Raw genomic sequence first — 22,592 nt, 5'->3', positions numbered from 1 at the left:
TAGGCCTATATATATATATATATATATATATATATATATATATATATATATATATATATATATATACACACACATAAGCATACATATACAGTACAATTATTCAAGATAGATGAAATAAAAAAATAAAAATAAAAAATAGCTAGCCACGGAATACATGAATAGTAACTTCATCTTACATAAACACTACATAGAGGGTAAATGAATCACTATAATATCAGGGAAACTTACCAAGTATATTTTTATAACACTCTATAAGTCTATTATTTTTCTTATTGTCTATCAGGGTAAGAGAATTGAAGAGTAGTTTAAATTCCACTAAAAATAATGGGAATGAGGGTTGAGACCCTAAGAATTTCTGTTTATGAATGAAAAATTTCCCCAGTAAAATAAAAAAATTAACCACATGAATTAGAGACAGATCCTTACTATTATCATAGTAACATATTACATCCTTGAGAGAAAGGTTATAAATTATCATGGGAGGATGGAATATGAAATAATTTAAATCAGACCAAAACTTCTTTGTAGTATCACAATGAAAGAAAAGATGAATAAAAGTTTCATCAGCGCGTCCACAAAAGGAGCAGGAGCTGTCAACATCCACATATTTGGATATTATAGAATTTGCAGGATACATTTTATGTAAGATTTTAAAATGAACTTCTTTTACCTTGTTGGAAATGCAAAATTTATGAGGTAAAAGCCATGTTTTTTTCCAATTTATATCATCCAACTGTGAATTCCAGTAAAATTTTCCTCTTGGAACAACTTTGTTTTTACTTTGCAAAATTCGACGAATATATTTATTGTTACATTTTTTATCAAGTAATTGAATGCCATTCAAAGACAATGTAGGTTGAGCATATGAGGTATTTACTTTATTAAAAAGAACATGACTCCTAATTAGATGGATCAAACCAGAAGGGATGGCTTTAATGACCACATTGTATTCCTTAAAAGGAATGGGAAAACTGTGCTTTATCGTGAAGTTCTCATATGACAGTATGGAGCCATGTTCATCAACCAACGCTAAGATATTTACGATATTTCTTTGGAACCACTTTGGATAGAAGAGAGAGGAATTTCTAATAGTTATATCAATATTATTCCATAAGAAAGTTCTGTGAGGGGAAAAATTGTGGAAAAAACATAGCTTCCAAGTGACTGCTGAAACTTAGATAATGCAACAGGAAGTTTGTTTGGATAGTAGCCCTAATTACATATCAAGACAAAAGAGAGGCCACCAATTTTTTCAAAAATGTAGTTGGGGATAAAAAAAACCATACAGAATTAGGGTTTGCCAGGCATCTTTTAAGCCAGTTAATTTTAAAAGTATTAACAGTATCAATGAAGTTTAAAACTTCAAGACCTCCTTCCGCTCTGCTATTAGATAGCACAGCTTTTTAAGTTTGTGAGTTTTATTTCTCCAAATAAAATCAAGGAATAACTTATTAATGTTATTGGCCATGGATTCATTAACAAAAAGAGAAAGTGAAGGGTAAACAAAACGAGACAGACCCTCGGCTTTTGATAAAAGCACTCTACCATATATCGTTAAGTCTCTTTGAAGCCAGAGGTTAAATATATTCTTGTTTTTTTTTAATTCTCTCATTAAAGTTCAAATGTTGCCTGGCTGAAAGATTCCTGGATATATAAATACCTAAATATTTCACTACATTCTTTACAGGAACACTTCCTATCGAGGTATCTTCACAATCATGCACAGGCAATAATTCACATTTAGATATATTAAGTTTTAAACCTGAGGCTGCAGAAAACTGTTCAACTAGCTCAATAGCTTTTGGTAGCTGATCTTTATCTTTAAGGAAAAGTGTTGTGTCATCCGCCAGTAGCGAAATTTTAATTTCCCTATCAAATATGGAGATGCCTTTAAAATCAGGATTGCATACAATGTTCCTGGATAACAACTCAACAACTAAAATAAAAAGAAAGGGTGAAATAGGGCAACCTTGTCTAACACCCCGCTTTATATCAAATCTAGGAGATGTGTTGAAATGTACTATCACAGAACTATTAATTCCTTTATAAAACATATCAATCATCTCTACAAATGCCATTCCAAAACCAAACAACTTGAGACATTTTATAAGAAAACCATGTTCAATGGTGTCGAAGGCTTTATAAAAGTCTAAAAAAATCTATTAGAATAGATCTAATACAAGTCTATTGTTACTAATATGCCGTCCCTTAATAAAACCTGACTGGGGTTCAGCAACAATATGATCAAGTCCGGTCTTTGATCTGCTTGCAAAAACTAAAGCCAAGATTTTATAATCAATAGTCAATGGAGTAATGGGCCGCCAATTATCAAAACATCTTTATCAGGTTTTGGTATTAAGGAGATAACCCCGTTTCATCGTTGTGCTCATGTCTCTCTGACTGATGCATTCTGTATGTAAAATAAAGGATTTTGAATAAGGTCCCAGAAATTAATATAAAATTTTACTGAAAGGCCATCAATACCGGGTGCTTTCCCTTTTTTCATTGAAAAAAATGCTGTTTTAATTTCATTCAAAGTAATCTCTGAGTCACAAAGTGTTTTAAAGTCATCATTTAATATTATCATTGAAGTTGACGTCCTGGAGAAGAGAGTTATTGAATTTCCAGTAACCTCTTAAGTTTGCAGTTTCCTGTGAATCACCCAATTTCAGAATAATTTGTTTATGATCTGATAAAGGGGTCTGCCTGAATGAGACACGTTTTTAAGAAGATGAAGAGCATTTGTTGAAATTAAAAAAAGTTCAATTCTAGATTTACACGACAAACTTCTATTAGACCAAGTAAAATTCAACATATCAGGACTCAAAAAGCGCCATGCATCAGCCACACTAAACTACACTTGGCAAACATCCATATTTGTGACGATTGCTCCGGGTCCGCTTGGCAGCGAAGTGTCCTTGTTGAACCCCACGGAAACGCCCGTTTCGAATGGCCATTCGAAGCATCCATTTATAAGCCCTTCGGTGTGGAACGACACTTCAACGTGGCGGCCACAATCATTGCCTCTACGAAGTGCCATTTGGAGGCGAAATTATCCCATTTTGAACGCAGGGTACATTTCTGCTCGGAGAGAAGCAACTTCAGTCAGGCATGTTAGCGGTCAGCTGCACATGTGACGCTTTGGGGTCCTGTCGTTAGAGGTGCGGTTGGCGTGCAGTTCATCATGGCAGCGAACAGTAGCAACAACACGAGCGGTAAAGGCGGTGGAAAGCAGTCCGCTCCCTCCGCCGAGCAGGTAACGGGACATTAGGCGTTTAATTGAACACCCCATCTACACTTTGAGTGAGCGACGCGATAAAACTAGAACGCTATATAACAACAGATTTGCTCACGCGAGACGTCTCTTCGGTTATTATAATTGGAGCGTTGTAGTTTTTGTTTAGTCGCTCGCTCAGTATGTATGGGTGTTTGATTAACAGAGGCGTGTGATACTTTAGAGCGTCGCATCGGTGCATTAGGCTGTAATTATTAATACCTCTACAAATGTGGGTTGTTCAGGATAGATAGAATGAGTCTCCGCCCATAAGAATCCAGTTCATCCCCTGCTGTCTCTATAAGGAATATGCGTCGTGTGCATATCTATCACTATTCTAGCCATGCAACTAATACACGTGTGAGATGGAAGATAATGTTAGATGAAAGCGATTTTAATTATTCGTAAAAATGCAAGTTAACACTGAAGAACAAAAGAGAACCTTGAAATCAATTGATGCATGCACTAAATTGTTAACTAATAGTAAGAGATGAACCGATATAGACATTTTGGCCAGTACTGCTTCCGATAATTATCTTTTATTATAATGTTATAGCTGATAACCTATATGATGACCAGTATTACGATACGGTTCAATAGTATGCGTACTCTTTTGTTATTCTTGTTTACGTGTTTATAATTAAGCGCCAATTTAGAATATTGTGGTTCACGTGAAATCAGATCATAAAACCAGTGTAGTAGAACGGGGCTAAAGACACACCTTAAAGGGATAGTTCACTTAAAAATGAAAAATCTCTTATCATTTACTCCCCGTCATGCTTGCTTTCTTCTGCAGAACACAAATTAACATTTTAGACGAACAGCTCTTCTCTTTTGGTCCATACAATGCAAGTTAATGGTGACATTAAAGGCTACCTAAAAGTATTCCACATGACTCAACTGGTTTAAAATATATTTTCAGAAACAATGCAATCAATTTAAGTGTGCAATAGATCAATATTTCAATACTTTTTTTTTTGTTTCTATAAATCTCTTATCTTTTTAGCAAAAGTGGAGATTCATAGTAAAAAAGGACTTCAATATTGATCTGTTTCTCACCCACACCTATCATATTGCTTCTGAGGACATAGATGTAACCACTGGAGTCATATGGATTACTTTTATGTTTCCTTTATGTAATTTTTTTTAGCTTTAATGTTCTGGCCACCATTCATTGTATGGACCTACAGAGCTGAGATATTCTTCTTAAAAGCTTAATTTGTGTTTAGCTGAAGACAGAAAGTCATACACATCTGGGATGCCATGAGCGGGAGTAAATGAAGAGAGAATTTTTACATTTAAGGTCAATTTATTGTCACAAAATGTATCAAGATTGAAAAAATTAAATTATTTTTTATTAATTTATGATGGCGCAACGTAGTTTGAAAAGAAAAAATAACAGAAGGCCCTTTTAGTAAATTAAGATAATGCTTTTAAAAATAACCACTTCAGAAAAAGGTTAATCATTTCCTGTTAATTTCAGTAACATTTGGCAATATTGGCCAGATCAGTGTGATCATATGGGAATGATTTATGTGTTTGTTTGTGTTTGATTCAGGTGGTGGCTACTTTTCAGAGGATGCGACAAGAGCAGCGCAGTATGGCTTCCAAAGCGGCAGAGTTTGAGATGGAGATCAATGAACACAGGTGTGTTTTAAAATTTTTAAATGAAATATAAAAAGTGATATTTTATGGGAAGCCTTCCCTTCTGGCATGCAGTGATTTATGCATTGCCTTGTAAACCATTTCAAACGTTTGCCATGGAAATCATAGTTTTTATCAGCTTATATAACATTTCGGGCTGTCCATTTAATGCTCCAAAAGCATGCATTTTATAAATAATTATATTAAGTATGCCATTCTGGTTCCGTTCATGCCATCTTTCTCCAAAAAAACCTAATTTTTTCCTGAAATATAGATGGCGCTCTAACTGATTTTAGCCCTCACAGATGTGCTCCTTCATAGACATTAAGTCCGCCACTGTTTCATCAAATATCTCGGCCTCTGAATGGACTAGAAGGTTTGCGATGATGTATAACATTGTATTATCAATCGTCGATAACATATATTTTCAATGATTTGTTTAGCATGCTTTTCCTGCTGGACCACATAGTTTGTTCTTGATTGTTTTGATACCTAAGATATAACATTGGAATTTTTACACAAGCTCACAGACAAGTAACAAAATTATGCGAGTATAAACTGTCAAAGGTAAAAGCAGATATAATATCTTTACCTATTTACGGCTTACAGCAGCAGTGATCGACTCATAAAAGAGACGTTTGTATTTAATTTCTTAAAGAAATCATATTTCATTTTGAGATTCTTTTGACAATCTTTCAAACTGTGGTATTAGAGCCACAAAATTAAGTCACATTACTAAGAATGAGAGCATTCATTTGATATGATTTGTCTATTTAAGTGCCATTTGAAAGACTTTTATGTTCATATGTTTACCACATGACCTCTAGGTGGTGCTGATGTGTGTCACGGATGTTTTAAGGCCTTATTTTAATATTTGTAACATGAATGCAGAAGTGATGGTTATCTATGAAAGGTTCAGATTCTAAGCTTTCAAATGATGTTTTACATATGCCTGACTTGAATTCGGAGACTTCAGCATTTTAAGCGTAAATGGTTTTTGCAACATCGCGCCCCCTTTTGGTAACGCTGACAGTTCTGCAGAGGGTTAAGGGACTTTCAGAAACGTTTTGCTCGTAGAAATTTACAGTGGTGCCTAAAGGCTTGGGTATACTAAGTTTTTGCGCTTTTCTGATTGGATCGTGCCAAGTCGACCGAGTTGCCTTTCAAAGTTTACTCTCTTGACCGCGAATACGAACACGTTTGACACATGCACAATACAACTGCTTTGTGATACTCTTGACCTACAGTCAACGGCACATGCTTTCGCCTACGATGCGCACAGACGAAGACTGTCCGTGTGTTGGCAAAATCTGTTGTGCGCATCACGAAATTTGCGTTGCACATATTCCGCAGAGTGATCATCAATGCAGAAAACCAAAGTATAGTTTGGCCTTAAAAGTAAGGCAACACAGCTTTACTGTAGTAACTATGGTATTGGGGTGAATAGTATGGTTACCATGGCTAAGTTTTGTTTGGAATCTGAAACCCAAGCTTTTACCTTAATTTTTAAGGCACAGATATTCATATGAATGACCTCTACTGCATTTTAAAGGCAGAAAACACATTCTTTTGGCATGTTCTTCCTCTAAAAGTTACATTTTTCCTCTCCCAAGCCTCGTCATTGACACACTAAAGGACATAGATCCCTCACGAAAGTGCTTTCGTTTAGTTGGGGGTGTGCTGGTGGAGAGGACCGTCAAAGAAGTTTTGCCTGCTTTAGAAAACAATAAAGAACAGGTACAAATATGCTGCTATGTTCACTATTGTTTGGTTATCACATTTCAGGCATTGTTATAATTTGTCTCTTTTTATTTTCTATCAGATTTCAAAGATTGTGGAGTCACTTAACACACAGATGCAGTCAAAGGGGCGCGAACTGACGGAATACCGTGAACGTTACAACATCCGATTAGTCGGAGAGGATGACAAACAGGGCAAAGCAGATGCCAGTCAAGCCAAAGAGAGTGAAGGAGGAGGGTCTAAAGGTGGCGCTGGAGTACTCGTCTCGTAGTGGATGTTTTCTTTAAGTCACAAGAAATTGTGTTTGTTGGTGCTGTAATATTCAGGGTAGAGATATGGAGGGCATGTTTCTTGTTGAGTCTTACAGATGCTGGTCATTATTCACATAAGAGAATGAAAGTCTTTGTTTCAGTAAAGTGAAAAAAACATTTTCATGTGCATTTTGTGTATTCATTTTGGAACATTACATACAACAATATACTTTACCACTCCAATTAATACTAGCAAAATCAGTTATATCCTTGAGCACATTTTGTTTTGACATTGTGCCACTTAGTTGCCTTTCGATTCAGTTTATTACAACTAACAGCTGAAAGATTACTTTTTTATGTTTAGTCCATTGATATGCCATGAAGTTGATGTTGAAATTAAACTGCAAAATTCACCTGTTCTCAGTAAATTTAATTCAAGGACTGGACAAGACAAACTTTTTTTTTTTTTTTCAACTTTCACTTCTGAATTCTGGAATAAATTATATTTAGCTGTTGGTGCAGTTTTGACTGAAATTACCATGATGACCTCTGACTTTGGAGCACAGCCCTACTCCACTTATCACTTCATGACTGCATACCTGTGGACAAAGCCTTTTTATGTTTATGTGGTTGTTTTGGTTAATTAATTAAAATAGACAAAATTGAGCAAGATCTTTTTGCAGTGTTGTTTGTTTTTCCCTGAATTTGCACTGATTGAACAGTGCTAAGTATTACTAAATCAGATCAATCAGAATATTACAAAATACATATGTGCATTTAGTTTTTATTTTATACTACCAGGCAAAAGTTTGGAGACACATTCTTTATTAGAACTATTTTCCACTTGCTACGAAATTTCGTGGATTCATGGGTGTTTACGTTGTGACAGATTCACTTGGTGCTGGCTGCTTTTACTACTATAGAAAACTCATACATGAAAAAATATATATTTTTAAATACAAATTTATGTTTCATAAAGAAATTCATAAATAGGCACAATTAAAACACTAATTTTAAGCATAAAACTTTACATCTAAATATTAAATAGGTTATGAGAAACAAATTCACTTTTTTCTGTGGTGTTCAGATATTTGACTGGTAGTCCTCTCTTTAGTACTACCACGTTACCCATTTGTAAGTGAATGTAAGAAGTCATCGAGTGCATTTGCGAATTGCGAAAATGTATGCCGACGAGGATGGGATTCGAACCCACGCGTGCAGAGCACAATGGATTAGCAGTCCATCGCCTTAACCACTCGGCCACCTCGTCTCGTGATTGCTTATCATTAAGATATGAATAGATATATATATGTGCAAGATATTATATAAATGTTTTAATTTTCTAATATTACTATTATTAATAATATCACTAATATCAAATACATATTTCCTTAATTGTAATCTTAATTTATAACAGGAAAAACGAAAATACCGCCCACACTTATGCTAACGTTTCATATGTGCCAGTTGTACAGTGTTTACGGTAACCGCGACGGTTAACACACCGAATAAACATGCGACGCCATGCGCAGTCTCTGATCTTCACGAGCGCTCGTTTTTCTGTTGTATATCCGTCTAACGGGCGTCGTTTTATGCAGCCAAACATGCGATTCAATTCCCGCGCAAATATTTAAACTGACCTTAACCACAGCTTGCTGCGATGCAAGTGCTGTCTGATGCAAACACGAGGGCGTCCTAGCTTGCTAGTGGCACCCAGGCATACTGATAATCTGTGTTTACAGCAGCCACAAAGCTTGTTATTTCAGGATCTATTTCATGCACATTCATTTAAAGGTAACAAGTACTGTAATGCATTTCTCCAAAAAATGCTCAGTGTTTAAAGTGGTGCTCGGTGCCCTTTTCCTTGTTGCGCTGTTGCAGCTTTTATATCTGTCTTTCATCTCAAAATTGCATGGCAAACAGCAGCGCTACAAGTATTCTGAGTTGTTTGGCTCCAAAAAGACTTCACATCAAGCAGAGAAGAACCCCAGGCGAGAACATCTCAGATACTCTTTATCCACTGGTGGCATCTTCGATGGAAGTGGCCAGTATCGTGTGTATAAGAATCTAATCAAAAGTGACTTTTCAACCAGTCAGAAGCCAGGCACAGATCCGAGATCACACCACCTGACTTTGGCCACACACACGACTATCAATAACCTTCATCACTTGAACTCTTTGCTGGAGCGCTGGGAGAATCCTCTGTCCATAGCCATATTTGCCCATGGCCAAGATGTCAAGTTTGCCACTGCCTTCGTCTACGCACTCAGCCTCTTCTGTCCTCAGATTCAAGCTCTGGTGGACTTCCATCTGGTCTGCCACTCTGGGGAGATGGCCAGCTTTCCAGAGCAGGACAGAGAGCATTTTGCTGGACTTGAGGAGAAAGGGTGTTCCGGTGTCTTCGCAAAGCTTGAGTCCCACCGGGACAAGTATAAAAACTACGCCATTGGCAGCAATGTCTCGTACCCCAATAACCTCCTCCGTAACGTGGCCCGTAGTGGCACAGATGCTGCCTACATCCTGGTCATTGACATTGATATGATCCCCAGTGCTAATTTACACCACCAGTTTGTGACCATGCTGATGAGACACGAACCAGCTGCGGATGAAGTCCTCGTGCTTCCTGCTTTTGAAATCAGACACACACGCAAAATGCCCACCTCAAAGTCAGAGCTGGTGCAGCTCTATCAGGTTGGGGAGGTGCGGCCATTCTATGATGAACTTTGCCGTCGTTGTCAGGCTCCCACTAACTATTCTCAGTGGATCAATCTGCCCAGCAAAAACTCTGGGCCACTGGAGCTGGCGTACACTATAAATTGGGCAGATCCATGGGAGCCCTTCTACATTGGCGCTCGATCGGTTCCTCTATATGATGAAAACTTCAGGCAATATGGCTTCAACCGCATCAGTCAGGTGAGTGTATGGATATGTGTACTGCAAGAGGAAGCGAACGCTGTCCATTTGATGCCTGATCTACTGAAAAAATCATAATGTTGGATCTCCTTTAATGTACACTCAAGAAAATGGCACTGTCTAAGGCAACGTCCACACTACTACGTTTTCGTTTGGAAACAATGATGTGGCTACGTTTATGCCTCCTGCCCACGCATCAATGCTGTTTACTCCACCGAAAATGGAGCCTTCTGAAAACTGACATTAGGAAACTGAAAGTTGAGTTGTTGTTTTTTTTTAACCTAAACAGATTAGTGTGGATATGGCCAGTCTTTATAGGTACAACAGTTGTGTTCTGGAAGTTAAACATTTTTTTGTGACCAAGCTTTTCAACACATACCTACCACGAGCGCCAATGCTGTTATGACCACACTAATCCTTTTTCAGTTTTCAAGTTTAAAAACTCAATTTTCAGTTTCCTTCCTTCAGGCTATATAGGTAGCCCCAACCTACCTGGGGGCCCCGCGACAAAGTGTATAGTCAAGAAACATATTATAATGTTAAGAAACATGCATAACTTTTATTTTGAAATTCCACATTGCTCCTTGCATCCCATTTTTTACATATTGAGTAAGATCAAGGCTGATGGACCTCATCATTTACATTTATACATTTGGCAGACAATTTTATCCAAAGCAATTTACATTCAAGGTATACAGTGTATCATTTAACACACAAATCACAATAATGGTAACAACCAAAAGCAAAATATTTATTTTAAGAGGAGCTCTGCATAATCCCCAAAACAGAAAATACAACAAATACAATAACCGTAAATGTAAGCCTAAATAAAATTGTCAAAAAGTAAATCTCTGCCCTTACAAAAAAAAATCTATAGAGTTCTGAAAAACTTGCCACAGATTTCCCACACATTATTTTCTCATGCTAATGAGCTAGTGATTCACCGTAAATGTTTGCCAGAAGTCTGCACCAGTTGTGGTGAACCTGCATCAGCACTAGTCAAAAGCATAAGACTTGTCACGTTTCTTCAAGAATAATCTGGGGAAAGTATTCAAACACTGTCGACATAAAGATGCAAAAAACTCACACAGAGTGAAAATATCAGCAATTAATCTACAAAATAACCAAACCATCCTTTCTGCAAAGATCTGCTCTTTAAAAGGTATGTGTTTAAACTTTACACGCATACAGTGCATTCAGAAATTATTCAGACCCCTTCATTTTTTTTTTTTTCACATTTTGTTGTTGAGCCTTATGCTAAAATGCTTTAATCTACACTCCATACCCTATAATGACAAACCAAAAAACTGATTTGTGATAACTTTGCAAATTTATTAAAAAGAAAAAATTTAAATATCACATTGACATAAGTATTCCCTTAACACAGTACTTAGTTGAAGCACCTTTGGCAGCGATTACAGCCTCAAGTCTTTTTGGGTATAATGCGACAAGCTTTGCACACCTGAATTTGGAGATTTTCTGCCATTCTTCTCTGCAGTTCCTCTCAAGCTGTGTCAGGTTGGATGGGAACTGTCAGTGGAGAGCCATTTTCAGGTCTCTCCACAGATGTTTGATTGGGTTCAAGTCCGGGATCTGGCTGGGCCACTCGAGGACATTCACAGAGTTGTTCCTAAGCCACTCTTGTAAGCGTTGTCTTGGCTGTGTGCTTAGGATCATTGTCCTGTTGGAAGGTGAACCTTTGGTCCAGTCTGAGGTTTTCATTAAGGATATTTCTAGTTTTCTGTGTTCATCTTTCCTTCAACCCTGACCAGTCCCCCAGTCCCTGCCACTGAAAAACACCCCTACAGCATTATGCTACTTCCACAATGCTTCACCATAGGGATTGTATTGCGCAGGTGATGAGCGGTGCCCCTTTTTCTCCAGACATGATTCTTGGTTAATTCTAATGATTAATTGAGGCCAAACAGTTCAATCTTTTTTCCATCATAACAGAGAGTCTTGTTTCTCACAGTCTGAGAGTCCATTAGGTGTTTTTTTGCTTTCTTGCACTGAGGAGATTGTTTCATGTGGCTACTCTGCCATAAAGCCCAGATTTGTGGAGTGTTGCAGTGATGGATGTCCTTCTGCAAGTTTCTCTGGAGCTCAACCAGAGTGACCATCGGGTTCTTGGTCACCTCTCTTACCAAGGCCCTTCTCCCCTTATTGCTCGTTTTGGCCGGGCGGCCAGCTCTGGGAAGAGTCATGGTTGTTCCAAACTTCCATTTAAAAATTATGAAGGCCACTGTGATCTTGAGAACCTTCAATTCAGCTATAATTTTTCTGTAGCCTTTCCAAGATCTGTGCTTCGACACAATCCTGTCTCTGATCTCTGCAGGCAGTTCCTTTGACCTCATGGCTTGGTTTTTGCTCTGATATGCATTTTCAGCTGTGAGATCTTATATAGACAGGTGTGTGCCTTTCCAAATCATGTCCAATGAATTGAATTTGCCACAGTTGGACTATCAATTTTTCTTTTTAATAAATTTGCAAATTTATCAAAAATCTTTTTTTTGCTGTGGAAAAAAAATAACAATTTAAAGCATTTTAGCAAAAGGCTGCAACATAACAAAATGTGAAAAATGAAGGTGACTGAATACTTTCTGAATGTACTGTATATATATACATTTTATGTTAATAAATATATTGTTGTGACTTCCTAATTTTGACTGATGTTGTAATCTTTGGCCAATATTTTGTTTTTAATTGATTGATTTTGTTGCACTGAATAAACATTTACACATAGTTATGTAGGTAGTTGACAGAATTTCAAGTATTGTCTGCATTTTCAAAGAATACGATTATTTATACGCCTTTTTGAAAGTTTTTATTGCCGTTCCAGGATGAGAGCCATAAACATGATGAAATGAATGCATTTTGAAATGTACGGTTTGATTTGAAAACCTTCCGTCCTCACTCAGAAATATTTTTTGACATCTGAAGCAGCTTTTTGAAAACGCTCTCTCAAGTGGATACATTTGAAAAGGGCATCTTCGTGTTATAGTGTGGACCGGGGAAGCGATGATGTATTTGTTGTCATGTGACGCAGTAATGTGATACAATCAAGATTATGGCCAAAGTTGTTGCGGCATTGTTGTGCCTGATATTTACCTTGATAGTGTTGTTACAGATAAATGCTACTTTGTACAACCTTCACATTGCATTCCTTTAAAGGCAACAGTAAGTTTACTCAGAATTGCTTTCCGGCGACGGAACACACCAATTTCCCTAGAAGTGATGATTTTGTTCTCTTAAACACATGGGATTGAAACACTGTTTTATTCGCAAATTGTTTGTGTGATATTCCAGTTTGCACACATATTACATTCATAACTTGTATGGCAACAGGACTAATCATTCATGCGAAAAGTAGTTCAGTCCCTCGAAAAAATTTTTATGTTGGCTACCTTATACCTTTTCTCTTTTTGTCTGATTTTCAAACTAACATTTGACTGGTTGCTTGCATTTTGTCTAATTACCTTACATTTAGGTTACTAAACTTTATTTGGTCCAATATTTTCATTCAGTTATTTAGATTAATTTACTCTCAGGTACATACTCATTCACTGACACTTCTACTCTTTTCTCTAGGCCTGTGAGCTTCACATAGCAGGTTACAGGTTCTACGTGGTGAGCAATGCCTTTGTGGTGCACAAAGGGTTTAAGGTCCAGGGAGATTTCCACAGCAGAAAGGACGAAGAGAACCGTAAAAACCGCCTCCTTTTCCGGAGCTTCAAGGAGAACTTGAAGGCCAAGTATCCCAACTCTCCTCACCGCTGCTAAGACAATGGTTGTCAGAAATGTAAAGTCTACACTACACATTTCAATCAAACCCTAATCAGCATCTTCCAGACTTCGAGAAGCTTGGATTTAATAGCTGCACAAAACTGAAACTGCCTGTCTGTAATTGTCTGTGCGTTATAATGTACCTCAAAAACGAGATAACAAGGATGCGGACATCATCAGTCATGCTTTTTAAACAGAGAACATCGTGGTCAAATAAAGTTAGTTAAAGAGGTTATGAGGTTTTTTCTTTATTGATACCAAAATGTATTTTTGTTTTCAGCACACCCACACACCTTTAATTAAGGACTCAAATGAATTCTGAGAGCAAGTGACATGGTTATTTCATACTTTGATGTCTTCAAAGCTAATTTATTTATTTGAATATTGATGCTAATTGAATATTCGCTGTTTTTGAACTCTTTTTAACCTACAATTCTTGTATACTTTACAAATTGTGTAAGTAGGGGTAATTGCTGCACCTTTGTCAAATTAACAGTAAAGTACAATGTGTTTTACATGGATAAGAGGCACATAAAGCATTACCAAGATGTTGTGCAGCTCTCTGATGTTGTGACTGTATGCATACATGTGTTTGTGTCACTCAGGAGACATCTCCTCTCGTAAAGATCCAGAGATTAGTTTTAAAGCTATTAACATATTAAGGTCGATAGGCCACCTTTTTGCTAGTAATGGATCCAAAGAGGCTGTAAACCCTGATGATATTACATGAACAGAGAGTTGTGTCTGAAAAGCATATTAGTGTTTTAATTATTTCTGACTCGTAGATTAAAGGAAGATGACAAAATTAGATTAATGCAGGAATTTACAGGTTGTAGTGACTGTAGTCACCATACAGTGTGCAATTTAATGCATTTAAAAAGCAATATTATACATGTCATAGATATTTACATGAACTTTTAAGAGATATAGGTATTAACACTAAAGGGGATAGTTTGTATTGCCCATTGTTTTGGAACATTCAAACAAGGCTACATTTTAAAATGAACTAGTTTTCCTTTTAAGTTTTTGCTGACAACATGTATGCATTTCTGATGTGAAAAATCTTATTGAATGAGTTTATCTTTCCATTAGTTTTTATTCGAGTTTTATTTTGCCTTAAGAGTGTTTTTGGTTATTTAACAACTGTATGTTTGTCCTGATAGTGTTGTGTAATGATGTAAGCATGGATGTTGTGATGTTTGAACACTGGAGAAACACTGCTGATCAAGAAACCTTACAAAGAAAAATGTATTGCGCTATGAAATTGTGTTTTATAAAATTGTGACCATAGTGATAACAAAACACATGTAATTATTTGATTATTCACAAAACTAATTTTAGTTGTTGTTTGAATGAACAAGTTATGGGAGTTGTTTCTAATTATTAATAATAATAATACTGACCTTTGAGTTTTATTGTACTTTGTTACATAAACCCACAACATTTGTGTTGGTCACAATCTTTATATTGATAGTTCACCCAAAAATAAACAATCCCATCATTTAATTATCCTCATGCCATCCCAGATGTGTATGAATTTCTTTCTTCTGCTGAACACTCTTTTGAACCTTATAATGCAAGTGAATGGTGACCAGACCTTTGTAGCTCCAAAAATCACATAAAGGCAGCATAAAAGTAATCCTTACCACTCCAGTGGTTAAATCCATGTCTTCAGAAGCAATATGATAGTTGTGGGTGAGAAACAGATCAATATTTAAGTCCTGTTTTACTATAAATCTCTTTGACTTCCACATTCTTCTTTCGTTTTTGCCGATTCCCAGTTTTCGTTTATATGGCCACCTACTGGACAGGGAGCGAGAATTTATAGGAAAAATGACTTAAACATTGATCTATGTAACAGGTAAAGGACAAGGAGGAGGTGGGAACCGGCTGAACAATCAACATAAACTTTTAAGGCATAAATTAATTTAAACACACACAGCGTGGCTGCGTGTGTCTCTCTCTCTCTCCTGAACTTGAGTCTCCGGTTCCCATTTATCTCTCTCTCCCGCTGATTAATTGACTCCAGTGGCGGAGCTAGGCAGTGGCCAGGGGTGACCTTGGCCATAATGGACCGAAGCCTGGCCACCCCATTGGCCACCTCACATGCAGTTGCTGTTTTAATCATTGATTTGGTAATTTTTTGGCACAATTTATTTCATTAGAGGTGAAATCATCTTAACCTGTGCGCACACCAAGTTCGCATAACCTCTCCATCCCGGGTGTCATTGTATCCACATTTTTTGAAATAATAAATAGGCTGGCTTAGCTAGCCGACTAAATGACATGCCAGACATCATCACAAAAACAGTAATTAGGGCCCGAGCACCTGAGTTCCAGGCTGAGAGGTGTAATAGTTGTTTGCAAGTACCTCAATTGTCAAAATGTCAAAAGCTTGATTTTACATGCACAGATCAGTCACAACATTAAAACCACCTGTCTAATATTGTGTAGGTCCCCCTTGTGCCTCCAAAACAACATTCTCTAGAATTTACTCAGAATGGTGCCAAAAAAAATACAAAAATTATCCAGTGAGCGGCAGTTCTGTGGATGGAAATGCCTTGTTCTTGAGAAAGGTCCACAGAGAATGGCCAGACAGTTTTAAATTGACAGTCTATGGTAACTCAGATAACCACTCTGTACAATTGTGGTGAGAAAAATATTATCTCAGAATGCTATTCTGAGATGCAGGTTGGAGCTGTTTTGGCGGCACGAGGGGGACTTACACTATATTAGGCAGGTGGTTTTACTGTTGTGGCTGATCTGTGTGTGTGTATATATATATATATATATATATATATATATATATATATACAGTGGGTACGGAAAGTATTCAGACCCGCTTAAATTTTTCACTCTTTGTTATATTGCAGCCATTTGCTAAAATCATTGAAGTTCATTTTTTCCCTCATTATTGTACACACAGCACCCCATATTGACAGAAAAACACAGAATTGTTGACATTTTTGCACATTTATTAAAAAGAAAAACTGAAATATCACATGGTCCTAAGTATTCAGACCCTTTGTTCAGTATTTAGTAGAAGCACCCTTTTGATCTAATACAGCCATGAGTCTTTTTGGGAAAGATGCAACAAGTTTTTCACATCTGGATTTGGGTATCCTCTGCCATTCCTCCTTGCAGATCCTCTCCAGTTCTGTCAGGTTGGATGGTAAACGTTGGTGGACAGCCATTTTCAGGTCTCTCCAGAGATGCTCAATTGGGTTTAAGTCAGGGCTCTGGCTGGGCCATTCAAGAACAGTCACGGAGTTGTTGTGAAGCCACTCCTTCGTTAATTTAGCGGTGTGCTTAGGGTCATTGTCTTGTTGGAAGGTGAACCTTCGGCCCAGTCTGAGGTCCAGAGCACTCTGGAGAAGGTTTTCGTTCAGGATATCCCTGTACTTGGCCGCATTCATCTTTCCCTCGATTGCAACCAGTCGTCCTGTCCTGCAGCTGAAAAACCCCCCCACAGCATGATGCTGCCACCACCATGCTTCACTGTTGAGACTGTATTGGACAGGTGATGAGCAGTGCCTGGTTTTCTCCACACATACCGCTTAGAATTAAGGCCAAAAAGTTCTATCTTGGTCTCATCAGACCAGAGAATCTTATTTATCACCATCTTGGAGTCCTTCAGGTGTTCTTTCATGTGTCTTGCACTGAGGAGAGGCTTCCGCCGGGCCACTGTGCCATAAAGCCCCGACTGGTGGATGGCTGCAGTGATGGTTGACTTACTACAACTTTCTCCCATCTCCCGACTGCATCTCTTTAGCTCAGCCACAGTGATCTTTGGGTTCTTCTTTACCTCTCTCACCAAGGCTCTTCTTCCCCGATAGCTCAGTTTGGCCGGATGGCCAGCTCTAGGAAGGGTTCTGGTCATCCCAAACGTCTTCCATTTAAGGATTATGGAGGCCACTGTGCTCTTATGAACCTTAAGGGCAGCAGAAATTTTTTTTGTAACCTTGGCCAGATCTGTGCCTTGCCACAATTCTGTCTCTGAGCTCTTCAGGCAGTTCCTTTGACCTCATGATTCTCATTTGCTCTGACATGCACTGTGAGCTGTAAGGTCTTATATAGACAGGTGTGTGGCTTTCCTAATCAAGTCCAATCAATATAATCAAACACAGCTGGACTCAACTGAAGGTGTAGAACCATCTCAAGGATGATCAGAAGAAATGGTCAGCACCTGAGTTAAATATATGAGTGTCACAGCAAAGGGTCTGAATACTTAGGACCATGTGATATTTCAGTTTTTATTTTTTAATAAATGTGCAAAAATGTCAACAATTCTGTGTTTTTCTGTCAATATGGGGTGCTGTGTGTACAATAATGAGGAAAAAAAATGAACTTCAATGATTTTAGCAAATGGCTGCAATATAACAAAGAGTGAAAAATTTAAGGGGGTCTGAATACTTTCCGTACCCACTGTATATATATATATGACACAGAAACAAATAGAGTGCAAATTGAATGAAATCCCAGATGCAGTTTATTTTGCTACTCCAATCCCAATCAATAATAACCAGAAGGAAAAAAAAGTGGTACACAATAGGGGACTTTTAATTATCAAGAAGCCCCAAATACACATTGGACTCTCATTTTGAAATGTCTGCACTCCCATTCGTGAGCTCGCGCGTGATTCACAGAGAAAGTGAATCTGATTCAAACTGCTAACCTGAGCTTCTGAGTTCAAACCCTCAGTTATTTTCGGATGATTCATGAAATATTTTTGATTTATTCAAATATTTTTTTTTAATGGGGCTTCGTGTTTGAGAGGAGAGAATAAGTGGAGATGGTTTTAGATGTTTTTGAAGTGTAAGGCACATGTGAGGTTTGCTATCTGATACTGTGGCCTTTGTGCATACTGTATGCTTGCATGTCTTTGTTTGTGTGTCATAAGGTTAACCCTTCTTTATCTCATTTGATTAGATCTGCCTCAGTATGTCGGGCGAGACTGAGACAACTTTACATGCAACAACAACCCCATGCTGAGAAGTGCAAACAAAAAATCAGAGTTTGCTTCAGTTAGTGTCTATGTTGCTAAACATCTCAGATGCCAACCAAATGTTGTGCTTCATACTGTTGACGAAGGGGTAAATGGCCTGACAATAATTCAATAATTCTTCACTAAATTAATGTGACACATCATAAAATATAAAATGTGGTTAAGAGAAAAAGGTGCACTCAATAACTTTTGTATTTGTGTCATCTTGGACCAACAGTGACACCTAGTGGCGTGGATGCACTCAAAATCATTAATGTTTAGCTACAGATGCCATTGTAGAAATTCGATATACACAGTCAGACACGATTAATTTAATACAAGAGTGAAAGTGTTCAATATCAATACGGTTACTGAAATTAAGTAAGTAGTTCAGCTGGTGATGTGATTTTAACATGGCAGCCCCAATGTGTGGACCCTCTCTTTGTAGAGTTTTTATAATATTACTGATATGACTGGAGTCTTCATGTCATGTGATTGCTCACGATTTAGCACTCTCGAGCTGACTAAGGCTACAGTACATCCACATTAATCCGTATTCATTTGATACATTTCAAGCATTTTCCACAAGTTGCTCTTCCGCACTAAACTGTACGAAAACATAATGAAAAATTTGAAAAATCGCCGTTCCACGTATAAGCTAAAATGCAATTGTCCTTGTGTTTCATTGCCGGACAGCAATTTTGAGTACTCGACTTGGCTCTGCTCACATTTTGGGGGTTTTCCACTGTGGATAATACCTGGTATCTGGTACTTTTTTTAGTACCTCCTCAGTCGAGGTTCCAAGCGAGCCAAGCCGATAATAAATGTGACGTCAAACCCTGCAGATCACTGATTGGTCAGAGAGCATCGTCACTACCAGTGTCACTGGATTTGAGACACGGGATATAAACCCGGTAGTTTTAAAGTTAGCAACAGCGATAGCAGTATCATTGGTTCACGCAACTTTCAAACTGTAAAAAGAAATGGCTGTGGGCAAAACAACACCGTGGTCAATAAAAGAGTTGCAGATGTTTCTCTCGTTTTCGATGAACAAAACTATGCTAAACGAAAAAGACTTTCAGGAAGTGTCTCAGCGGTTGTCCATACACGGCTACCACCATACCTATCAACAGTGTAGGGAAAAGTAAAAAAAAAAGTGACTACTGAACCATCAGGGACCACAACAGCCAGAGTGGTTCAAACAGAAGAAAGTGGAAGTGGTTTGACCAAATAGACGCTATCTATGAAAATAGACCGACGAGCAATGGGAGCGAGAGTGCACTGGACCACAGCGTTGTCGGAGTCCACGATGGAGGATGGTAGGTTTTGTTACGTTAACTATATATTCTGCTTGAAAGCTTCTATTTATTTAGTTGACCAGCTACTGGAAAGCTTGCTTCTAAAACAACCAGGCCAATTTAACTGTTACACTTGTGTAAAATCACCATGCAACAACTGCTTTATGCATCACAATGAGCTAGTAGCTAACAGCTAGCGGACGTGTTATTGTTTATGGTCAGTGATGTTTGTGTCGCATTTAAGATGATGTCACTGCTGTAGAGGCGCGCAACTATGACGATCAGCCTATAATCCCACCCACATTAGAGGCGGCACTAAACTGCAGTGGAAAAGCAAGCTCAGAAAGGTAAAGTAAGCAGAGTTGTGTCGAGTCGAACTATAATGTGCAGTGGAAAAGTGCCATAAATGGTGATTCGCTCTTTGACCTGTAAACAGGGGTGTAAAGTAACGTAGTACAACAACTCACGTTACTGTAATTAACTACTTTTTTACCAAGAATGTTACTTTAAGTAGTTTACAAATTTTATACTTTTACTTGAGTACAGTTTAAGTGCTGTAACTGTACATTTACTGCACTATTTTCCCACCGTCTGTGTTCGCTACTTCCCTGTCCTGATTTTATTTTTATCTATCAACATGATTGGCTAGGGAGAGTGTCGTGACTCCTGTCAAATCAAATCACATATAAACAACTTGAACGGCAGCTGCAGATCTGGCGCCAACTATTATGGATGTGGAGAATGCCTCAGGCACAGTTTACAGCTGAACATCTCAGCCGCACCTGGAATAGCATTTTGCATTGAAAAAGGCTAAAGATCGTGTCATGTGAGTTTAACTTGCTCAAACCAGATATCAGCATTAATCCTGCCTCTAATTTGAAGAAACATGTAGAGGTAAATTGAATATTTCTGCTTACTATCAAATCAAATAAAATCAAATCACTTTATTGTCACACTACCATGTACACAAGTGCAACAGTAGGTGAAATTCTTGTGTGCAGTTCCGAGCAACATAGCAGTCATGACAGTGACGAGACATATACCAATTACAATAAACAACATACTTACACAACACAATTTACATATCAAATGTACACATACTTACACAACACAATAATTATATACAATGTACAGTAAACAATACACACAATATACAATACAGTAAGTAAGGAGTATATGAAATATACGTATATATATATGAAGTAGTATATTGAGGAGAATATGTTGACAGTCCAGTGTGAGATATAAGATTAATAAAGTGCAGTGCTAATTATTGATCCTGATAGATCAAGTGTTCAACAGTCTGATTGCTTGGGGGAAAAAGCTATCATGTAGTCGGCTGGTGCGGGTCCTGATGCTGCGATACCGCCTGCCTGATGGTAGCAGTGAGAACAGCCCATGACTCGGGTGACTGGAGTCTCTGATGATCCTCCGAGCTTTTTTCACACACCACCTGGTATATATGTCCTGGAGGGAGGGAAGCTCACCTCCGATGATGTTCCTGGCAGTTCGCACCACCCTTTGCAGGGCTTTACTAGATTCTGTGTCTGTAACGTAGCCTGTAATTTAACTATCTATCACTGAGATTATTGGGCTGCTGAGAGATTAACACAATGTTATCAATAGGGTTGGGCAATAAAATGATCTAGATGTTTATCGGAAAAAAGAGTGATGTCCTCAATCAAACTTTTGAGTAGTTTTCTATATTTAGCCTATGTTTTACATCTAGAACAGGGGCGTTCATTACATCAATTACAATAGCAAGAGCACCACTGGTTTGTTGATCTAGATAAAATATAAAAGATTTACTTTTTATTTCCTGACGTTTGTAGCTGCATGTTGTTTGATTGTCAGGCAGCTAATGTTTGAGCGCTTATGCGCCTAAATGGCCAAATACACCAATGCCCATCTTGATGAGGATTTAATGTAAACGCAGTCGTTTATGTCTAAAGTGAATTTAAAAAGTGGGACAAAAAGTATATTTGCATCAAAATGTCGGACTTGAAGTGTACATGAATTGAGCAGTGTCTAGTAGGCTACGTATCCCCTATACCAAACAACTTTTCCCATGCCTGCTCTACCTCTATTCTGCAGGACATGACGTGCCAAGTGATTCTGCTTATTTAGCATTTCTTTGCATTCCTTGCATTGTTTTGAACATGTTTTATGGACAACAATAACGCTCTGACATTAAAATGTCAAAAGTCATATATTCTTTGAAAACATGTCTTTATATCTCATGCCGTTTTGCTTGTCAAGTAAAATTATCTTGATTTAAGGATTTTAAATATGTATTTATTTGACTGGAAAACAAGACTGATTAAGAAGTTTTATTTCCTGCAGTTTATTCAGGTCCTTATTTCTCTTGTCTTGAGCCAGGACTTTCATAGCACTATACACCTCATGTTACATTTTTTCCTTTAATAGTGAATACCATGAAAGTGTTTTGTTCTCATGTTCTTTGTTCTTATCTCATTTATAAACTTGAATGTCTAAAAAGGGAAAGATTGATAAATGAAAGGTACAAGTAACTTGCTGCTGTATGTATTTGTAAGCATATAGTGAAGGTACATGAGGTAACGTTACACATGTCTTTGTTCTGTTTTCGTTTTGTGTGTTAGTGAGGATATACAGTAGGTCAATTTAACTCTCCAAAGAATAATGTCTTAGTCTGAATTAACATATATGAACTGACAGTTTAGTGA

At 37.7% G+C, this 22,592-nt stretch overlaps 2 protein-coding genes and 1 non-coding gene across 4 annotated transcripts; 2 read left to right on the top strand and 1 right to left on the bottom strand.

Moving 5' to 3' along the window:
- The first annotated feature begins 3,125 nt into the window (after positions 1–3,125).
- Positions 3,126–7,575, top strand: LOC127660938 (prefoldin subunit 2-like). Its single transcript, XM_052151434.1, has 4 exons — positions 3,126–3,256; positions 4,833–4,921; positions 6,532–6,655; positions 6,741–7,575. The coding sequence occupies exons 1-4, from the start codon at positions 3,185–3,187 to the stop codon at positions 6,927–6,929; spliced, it is 474 nt and encodes a 157-aa protein (XP_052007394.1). The 5' UTR covers positions 3,126–3,184; the 3' UTR covers positions 6,930–7,575.
- A 522-nt stretch (positions 7,576–8,097) lies between these two features.
- On the bottom strand, positions 8,098–8,179 carry trnas-gcu (transfer RNA serine (anticodon GCU)). The gene has a single exon. It is a non-coding gene; the product is annotated as a tRNA-Ser (tRNA).
- Positions 8,180–8,421: 242 nt separating this feature from the next.
- Positions 8,422–15,113, top strand: LOC127659381 (beta-1,4-glucuronyltransferase 1). 2 transcript variants are annotated; one of them, XR_007972532.1, is made up of 2 exons: positions 8,422–10,984; positions 13,411–13,546. XR_007972532.1 is itself a non-coding variant. In XM_052149170.1 (2 exons), the coding sequence occupies exons 1-2, from the start codon at positions 8,686–8,688 to the stop codon at positions 13,600–13,602; spliced, it is 1,329 nt and encodes a 442-aa protein (XP_052005130.1). In that variant the 5' UTR covers positions 8,422–8,685; the 3' UTR covers positions 13,603–15,113. The 2 variants fall into 2 exon arrangements, 1 of the variants encoding a protein (XP_052005130.1); XM_052149170.1 differs by having other exon boundaries at positions 8,422–9,822; positions 13,411–15,113.
- Positions 15,114–22,592: the final 7,479 nt, after the last annotated feature.

This window comes from Xyrauchen texanus, chromosome 2 (assembly GCF_025860055.1).
Source record: "Xyrauchen texanus isolate HMW12.3.18 chromosome 2, RBS_HiC_50CHRs, whole genome shotgun sequence".
Taxonomy (NCBI): Eukaryota; Metazoa; Chordata; class Actinopteri; order Cypriniformes; family Catostomidae; genus Xyrauchen; species Xyrauchen texanus.
Note: the sequence above shows the minus strand (reverse complement) of the source record. Positions and strands in the feature narration are given on the sequence as shown.

What these genes read in the sequence shown, in the direction of transcription:
- LOC127659381 (XM_052149170.1), top strand. Translation starts at nt 8,686, where the DNA reads ATGCACATTCATTTAAAGGTAACAAGTACTGTAATGCATTTCTCCAAA. An exon ending in GCTTCAACCGCATCAGTCAG is followed by an intron (nt 9,823 to 13,410) that starts GTGAGTGTATGG and finishes TCTTTTCTCTAG; the next exon opens with GCCTGTGAGCTTCACATAGC.
- LOC127660938 (XM_052151434.1), top strand. Translation starts at nt 3,185, where the DNA reads ATGGCAGCGAACAGTAGCAACAACACGAGCGGTAAAGGCGGTGGAAAG. An exon ending in ATGGAGATCAATGAACACAG is followed by an intron (nt 4,922 to 6,531) that starts GTGTGTTTTAAA and finishes TCCTCTCCCAAG; the next exon opens with CCTCGTCATTGACACACTAA. An exon ending in TAGAAAACAATAAAGAACAG is followed by an intron (nt 6,656 to 6,740) that starts GTACAAATATGC and finishes ATTTTCTATCAG; the next exon opens with ATTTCAAAGATTGTGGAGTC.